We start from the raw sequence: 8,171 nt of genomic DNA, 5'->3' as shown, positions 1-8,171 counted from the left end.
TTTTTTCCTGAAGCTGGAAACGGGGAGAGACAGTCAGACAGACTCCCGCATGCGCCCGGACCGGGATCCACCCGGCACGCCCACCAGGGGCTACGCTCTGCCCACCAGGGGGCGATGCTCTGCCCCTCCGGGGCATCGCTTTGCCGCGACCAGAGCCACTCTAGCGCCTGGGGCAGAGGCCAAGGAGCCATCCCCAGCGCCCGGGCCATCTTTGCTCCAATGGAGCCTTGGCTGCGGGAGGGGAAGAGAGAGACAGAGAGGAAGGAGGGGGTGGGGGGTGGAGAAGCAAATGGGCGCTTCTCCTATGTGCCCTGGCTGGGAATCAAACCCGAGTCCCCCGCACGCCAGGCTGACACTCTACCGCTGAGCCAACCGGCCAGGGCTGTTGCCCATTTTCTAGGACAGTGGTCCCCAACCCCCAGGCCGCGGACCGGTACCAGTCCGTGGGCCATTTGGTACCGGTCCACAGAGAAAGAAAGAATAAATAACTTACATTATTTCCATTTTATTTATATTTAAGTCTGAACGATGTTTTATTTTTTTAAAATGACGAGATTCCCTCTGTTACATCCGTCTAAGACTCACTCTTGACGCTTGTCTCGGTCACATGATACATTTAGCCGTCCCACCCTAAAGGCCGGTCCGTGAAAATATTTTCTGACATTAAACCGGTCCGTGGCCCAAAAAAGGTTGGGGACCACTGCCCTAGGAGATAAGCTCCTGTACCTGTCTTCTACCAGTCCCTCCCTGCACACTGACAAGATCAGATATGTTCAGGATGGTATGGCCACAGACCCTTCTATACATGGAGAGTTCTGGTCCCCTTCACGTCAAGGTCAGGTGCCTTTCCACCCATCAGACCGAAGGCCAGATGATGGAGAATGGAGAAGCAGGTGTTCAGTAGGCTAGCTGTCAAGCGAGGAAGGATATGATGGCAGGGAGGACAGAAGCTGTCTCGTTGTACTCCCAGGACTTGGGACCAGCTTTGCCCTGTTCCCACCAGAATGAGTCCAAATGTTCCTTACCCTTAGATTGTCCTTTTGTACATCCTGCGGGTGAGTGAGTAGGGGGCAATGGGTAAGATATAAAGTATAAAGGACAAAATTGCCACTATTTTCTCATGGATGCTTCTAGCCTCGGGAAGGATTCACCCAATATAAAAGAGCCCCAAGCTCCATTACCTTCTAGAAGGGTTTAGCTGGGCAGGTAGCTCATTTCCTACTTAAGGAAAGTACATGGTAAATTTCTTGTCAGTGGCCTTGAAGAAAAAGAGAAACAAATCTAGAATCCTGTTCATTTGATAGTAGCTTGGGGACCCTTACTATGTGAGGTTTAGTGCCGTGGGGACCTTTCACACATGGAGACTTGATGTCACCGCTGACCTTCCTCTGCCTCCCAAACTGATTGTTTTTCTCTGTATCTTAAAACATGTTTAAATGTCCATGACTCTGCTTTGTTTTACATTCTAAAATGACCTTTTGTGTGTTCTCCTCATGTGAATCTACTTAATGAATTCCATTGAGTGTTTCTGGGCTGGGCAGGTTCGGTTGGGCACAGGAAATGATGAGGAGCCCAGTTATTTTTGTAGTGATTACTTTTTGGTGTTCTGGGGCTACCCTCATGGTCCCCCCCCCCGCCCGTTGTTGGTTCATTTCTTTTTTTTTCTTTTTTCTTTTTTTTAAGCTGGAAACAGGGAGAGACAGTCAGACAGACTCCCGCATGTGCCCGACCGGGATCCACCCGGCACACCCACCAGGGGTGATGCTCTGCCCACCAGGGGGCGATGCTCTGCCCCTCCGGGGGTCGCTCTGCCGAGACCAGAGCCACTCCAGCGCCTGGGGCAGAGGCCAAGGAGCCATCCCCAGCGCCCGGGCCATCTTTGCTCCAATGGAGCCTTGGCTGCGGTAGAGGAAGAGAGAGACAGAGAGGAAGGAGGGGGAGGGGGTGGAGAAGCAAATGGGCGCCTCTCCTATGTGCCCTGGCCAGGAATCGAACCCGGGTCCCCCGCACGCCAGGCTGACGCTCTACCGCTGAGCCAACCGGCCAGGGCGTTGTTGGTTCATTTCTAACTTCAAATACGGATGAGTGATTGCATCAAGGAGAGGGCAGGAATGAGGGATACATTCTCTCTTCTTCAACAGTCTAGTGGTGGCTGGGGAATTGAAGGGGTGTCTTCAAGCACACAACATAGGGCTGGGCTTTTTTTTTTTTTTAAGACTTTATTCATTTTAAAGAGGGGAGAGAGAGAGAGAGAGAGAGAAAGAAAAGGGGGAGCAGGAAGCATCAACTCCCATAATGTGCCTTGACCAGGCAAGCCCAGGGCTTTGAATCGGCGACCTGTGTTTCAGGTTGATGCTTTATCCACTGCGCCACCACAGGTCAGACCAGGGCTGGGCTTTTTAAACACCACTGCCTCGTGTTTTCTGAATTGTCTTCAAGGAGCCCAGATAATGCTGTCTCTGCTGATCCCATCTCATCTGCGTTCATTACAGATGCTCATACCTTCTAAAAATATTTTAGTACTTTGTGTTTTCATCTTCAAATAGGACCATATAGCCCTTTACTAGGCTCAGAACCTGCCTGTCCCATCTCACGTTCTGAGATGATACACAGACCCTAGGTTGATTATACTTTTTGGAGTGTGGATAGAGGTTAGGGAAGATGTGGGAATGATAGTAGGGAGAAATACTATTTTTTAATCAAAGTATTTGAAGAACTGCCCAGACCTGGAAGCTGGTGGCTCTAAGCAGTAAAACCCCTGTCAGTAATAGATAGGGGTGGTAGGAAGACATTAACTTGCACTGATGGTGAGAACTAGACCTTGCTGTGCTATAGACCGTCCCTAGGTTGGACCAGTTCAGCTATTTCACTTCTATTCCTTTTCTAATTTATGGGTCAGTGCTTCAGTGTCAATGCTTTGGAGCATTGTGGGTTGGTACTTGGCAGCACAAAGGTGAGGCCTTGCTGGAATGGAATGTTGCAGGCATCCTGGGCAGAGGTCTAGTTTTCTAGGGGGAAAAATCATTGCTGCTCTCACAGATGTGCTCCACCTTCTGGGAGAGCAGCAGCATTGCATCCATGAGAGGCCACTAGGACTTTCTTATAAGGGCAATACAGTGGATAAAGCGTCGACCTGGAAATGCTGAGGTCGCCGGTTCGAAACCCTGGGCTTGCCTGGTCAAGGCACACATGGGAGTTGATGCTTCCAGCTCCTCTTCTCTCCTCTCTCCCTCTCTCCCCCTCTCTCTCCTCTCTAAAAATGAATAAAAATAAAAAATAAAAAAAAGGCCCGGCTGGTTGGCTCAGCGGTAGAGCATCGGCCTGGTGTGCGGGGGACCCGGGTTTGATTCCCGGCCAGGACACACAGGAGAGGCGCCCATTTGCTTCTCCACCCCCACCCCACCCCCCCTTCCTCTCTGTCTCTCTCTTCCCCTCCCGCAGCCAAGGCTCCATTGGAGCAAAGATGGCCCGGGCGCTGGGGATGGCTCCTTGGCCTCTGCCCCAGGCGCTAGAGTGGCTCTGGTTGCCGCAGAACGACCCCCCGGAGGGGCAGAGCGTCGCCCCTGGTGGGCGTGCCGGGTGGATCCCGGTCGGGCGCATGCGGGAGTCTGTCTCTCCCCATTTCCAGCTTCAGAAAAATACAAAAAAAAAAAAAAAAAGGGCAATAAACTGGGATGGTTAATCAGATATAAATTTGTCCCTGAACTGATAGATGAGCTTCAGAACAAAGGGTGAGTGTTATGAAAGCCAATCTGGAGGGTTAGATCTTAAATCTCGTGCCTTATCATAATGATTCTTCCCAATTACCTCTTAAGCCAACTACTCCATTTCTGTGCTTGCCTGCACTTCAGGTCCTTCCAAACGTTAATAGAGCCCTCCCATGTATAAGATGCACCTTAATTTTGGGGCCCGAAATTTGGGGGAAAAAAAAGTATTACATAGTTATGGAACTCAAATTTTATTCATCATAAAATTCATACAAGCCTGACCTGTGGTGGCGCAGTGGATAAAGCGTCGACCTGGAAATGCTGAGGTCGCCGGTTCGAAACCCTGGGCTTGCCTGGTCAAGGCACATATGGGAGTTGATGCTTCCAGCTCCTCCTCCCTTCTCTCTCTCTCTCTCTGTCTCTCTCTCCTCTCTCTCTCTCTGTCCTCTCTAAAAATGAATAAATAAAATAAAATTAAAAAAAAAAAACTTAAAAAAAAAAAACCCCACAAAACTACAACCACTGTATAAAATGCACCCAGTTTTTAGAGCCCAAATATTTTCGGAGGTGGGATGGGGGGTGCGTCTTATACATGGGGAAATACGGTAGTCAGTTTTCACTTTCTTAGGAGAAACAGGACATATGCACCTGGTTTGCACCTTTCCCTTACTCTGTTCTTCTCTTCAGGAGGGTTAGAAAGCTGGGGGCTAGAAAGGATTCATGATCAAGTGCAGGGTTGTTTCTGGTCACCCTAGAATAGTATGAACTCTTCAATTAGGCATCTCTGTGGCAGGCCAGGGAGACCAACCGTGTAATGATGGCCTGGACTAGGATATTAACTAATCCTTGGGAACCACCCCAGGAACACCAAGATTGGAGCAGAGCTCTAAGCAGATGTTCCTTCTTCTTATTCCAGTTAGAGGTTTCACCAAAATAAAACTTCTGACCTGGAGGGTGGTAAGATTTTCTAGCCTGAGTAAAGAAAGTCCTCGCCCATTACTGGTGTCCTACCCCCTAAAACACATACTTTTTGGGTGGTGGGTACTCTCTGGTGTGCACTTATGACCTTAGACAGGAAAAGTTTAATTTATACTCAAGTACATTTTGTACATTATTTATCCAGGGGCTTCTAGTTTTATAACCTCCCCATGTCTATGCCAATGTGATCCATATTCTTCTTTATCTGACCCTTGGGATTTTCATGTTCCTTTCCTACAATTTGGTGAAACTTCATTTAATCTTATTTCAATCTTTGTTTTGAAATAAAACACAAACATCTACCTCCTGGTTCCTTATCCATGGATGGAAGCTGTGGATGGGCCCGTGTGTGCTACTACAGGAATATGGCTGGCAGCTCAGGAAACTGAAGCCAGCTCGGCTCACAAGGTAGAGACTAGCACACTGAGCCCACATTGCTCTAGCACCAACCCAGAGACACCAACAGCCCTGCCAACCACAGGAGCAAAAACTCCATTCTGGATCCTCTTGCACAGGGAAGACAGGCAAACTTTAAGTTTTGAGATAATGGCCATATTGGTCTCCTGCCTGCTATCTCCTACCTATACCAAACCAGCCAACCCCCCCTAACTAATGCCCAGTGTTCCTTTTAGGCAAGTATGAGAACCTATGCTGAAGGAAAGAGAAATACACAGAGTCTTTTCAATCTCTATCAAATGTGGTTTTTATTCAACTGACAAGCACTTTTCTACAGCTGCACTTGTGGAACATCACATGGCAAAAACAAGTTTTTTCTCTAGATTTTTTTTCCTTTTTTTAACCTTATTAAAAATGAGATTGGTCCTAAAAATATAGAAAGAAATAAATTTAAATTCACAAAAAACTGTACATTATCAAAAAGTCACTAAAACACCACATTTGGTTATATAAAAAGTCAAGTCCCTTTTGATGTAAAAGAAACATGGAAACGTGTTGGTGTTGATGGTGTGGTTTCTTTTCTGTTACTAAACTGACGGGGGAGGGAAACAAGGGGTAGGTGTGTTGCTTCTTTTCACCTGCCTTCCCTACAAATACTCTTACTTATCAAGAAGAGAAGACCACCTCGCTCAGGAGGCAGTGAAGGTGAGGAGAGAAAAGTGAGAAATGGCCCCTCTGCTCATGCCCTCCCCCCCCCCCAGCCCCCACACTTCTTCAGACTGAGGCTAGGACTCCATCCCACCTTAAGAGTGCCTGGTCCCTCGGGAAAGAGATGGAGCTGGGAGAGGAACACAAAGTAGGAACAGTCAAGATTTCACTTCCCTGTCCACTTTGCCTCGGACAATAAAATTAATCTAGTATACCTTCTACCAGGGGAGACTGCTGTGGGGGAGAGTCCCAACTCTAACAATTCCAAACGTTTGACTAACACAGGGTTTGTTACAGCGCAGTTATTTAGATAAAATATAAATATTTATGCATAATATAAAGTCAATTCAAATATTCTTCAATCCACATCTTATTTTAAACAAAAAAAATCTCAAATAAAATTAAGTTTTGAGGTTTATCTGACAGAAAAGGCGACTTTAGAAATAGGTTATGGGGGAGAAGGGCCTAAAGGAATAAGAAAGGGGCTGCCCCAGGACCTGCAATGCCCCCCAGTGGCTATTCAGTGCTGCCAGATGCACAAGGAATGCTCCCCTCACCGGCACCCCCTTCCCTACCTATGGAACATTTCTTGGGTGCCTTAGCTCTCTGCTTGGGCCAGCCAGCGGCCACCTCCCCAGTGCAAGTACCCGTAATTCTGATGGGAGGGGCTCTGCTGAGCAGGAAAGCAGGGGCCAGGGGCCCATGGCTATAGCTGGGAGTTAAGCAGCTTTCCTCTCACATGCTGGGATTTAATCTGGGCATAGTCACATGTAGGGCAGTACCCAAAACCCCTCCTCCCTACTTTCTTGTGCTCCAGGGTCTCTGCTGCTGGGGAAGGGGTCCTTGGGTATGAAGTACAAAGGAGGGAAAGCACAACTAAACCCACAGAAGCTCATGGGATTAGGAAAAGATCCAGTTCTACCCCTCTCCTTGCAAAAGCTCAGAGCTATTGAAAGGAGAGGGAGTTCCTGCTGAAAGATTGCACAGTTTAGAGGCTGGAACAGAAATAACTGGGAGAGAGAGAGAAGAGACACAGCCTGTACCTGGGAAAACGGTTCCTGTGGTTTCCCAAAAACAAAAATATGATGGTTTGAAACTATGGGGAAGGCGGGAATAAAAACAGATACTTGGGGAAACTGAATGGATGCCTTCAAACAATACAGGAGCACAGGTAACAGCGCCCCCCCCCAAATACATTCACACTCACACACCACTCTCTTCCTCTCTCTCTCTCTCTCTGGCCAGTCGACTGCTACCTGGCCTCCATCTTGGGGTGTGCCCAAACTCAGCAGTAGTTGTCCCTGAGGAGTTCCCAAGAAGGAGGTTTGGGTAAGAGGTGGGGGAAGGAGCTGCAAGGTCCAGGGTCAAGGATGCCGCCCTGCCCTCCCCCAGCTACTGAGTTTCAGAAAAGGCTAGAAACTCACAGTGTGAGGAGTATCCAACATTATAGAGGAGATAGTTATTAGCGGAAGATGAGGACAGAGAGAAAGACAGGGACCTCTGACTTTTTTTTTCTTTGAAGGGAAAAAAGATTTGAAGAAGAATGAAGGAACCCGTACACGATAGTCTTACATTATTGGATGACAGAAAGTCTGAAAGGTGGGAGGGAAGATGAAGAGCTGAGAAAGAGGGAAGGGGGACTGAACATGGAAGCAGCATGTTCAGGGCCCAGTGTCCGGCTCGACACACTCGGGAATTAAGTCCACTTTACTGGCCGTCACTGCGGGTCCACACACAGTACAGAGTGTTTCTCGGTTTCACACATTCACTAGAACTATTGCTATTGTTAAACAGCCCCAGATCGCTGGGGCACAGACAGGGAAGGGGAGGAAGCGGGGGGGGGGGGGGGGGGGGGGGGTTCTTTCCTCCTCCTCCTTTTAAATTAGGAAATAAAACAAAAAGGAGAAATCATTTTTTTTCTTTCTTTTTTTGGCTTTCAGTCCAGAAGGACCTCATCTCTGCCCCTCTTATTTGAGGAGCAAGAGGAGGAAAGGGGTCCAGGGATAAGAGGACGTGGGTGCTGCCAAAGGTAGAGTCAGATATCAGGGATACATCTCTGACTTGAGTCAAGACTCAGAGGGCAGCATCAGCAGGTGAGAACGGCAGGGCTTTTTGTTTGGAAGGTGAGGGGAGATGCCACAGGTAATTCCCCACCACCTTTGCCTCACAGATTAGTCTGTTTTCCCTGATAAAACTCCTCCCAGCGGCTCTCAAAGAAGCGTCGCATGATGTGCCCAGCTTTGCCCACTTCAGAGTCATCCTCATTGAAGGTCTGGCAGTTGTCAAAGACCAGGAGCGCATCAGCTGCAAACTCCTCTGAGCTGGTGTACCTGGGCAAGGGAAGAGGCCACGCTGTGAGTCGTGTAAGAGTTAGAGCAGTGA

At 48.4% G+C, this 8,171-nt stretch overlaps 1 protein-coding gene across 2 annotated transcripts in view; it reads right to left on the bottom strand.

Moving 5' to 3' along the window:
- Positions 1-5,363: 5,363 nt before the first annotated feature.
- BAZ2A (bromodomain adjacent to zinc finger domain 2A) overlaps positions 5,364-8,171 on the bottom strand; it is a 46,071-nt gene continuing 43,263 nt past the window's right edge. For both annotated transcript variants that reach the window (XM_066258378.1, XM_066258379.1), the window contains exon 30: positions 5,364-8,119. In XM_066258378.1, the coding sequence (XP_066114475.1) occupies positions 7,954-8,119 (166 nt within the window). In that variant the 3' untranslated portion in view covers positions 5,364-7,953. The remainder of the gene's footprint in view (positions 8,120-8,171) is intronic.

This window comes from Saccopteryx bilineata, chromosome 2 (genome assembly GCF_036850765.1).
Source record: "Saccopteryx bilineata isolate mSacBil1 chromosome 2, mSacBil1_pri_phased_curated, whole genome shotgun sequence".
NCBI classification, from domain to species: Eukaryota; Metazoa; Chordata; class Mammalia; order Chiroptera; family Emballonuridae; genus Saccopteryx; species Saccopteryx bilineata.
Note: the sequence above shows the minus strand (reverse complement) of the source record. Positions and strands in the feature narration are given on the sequence as shown.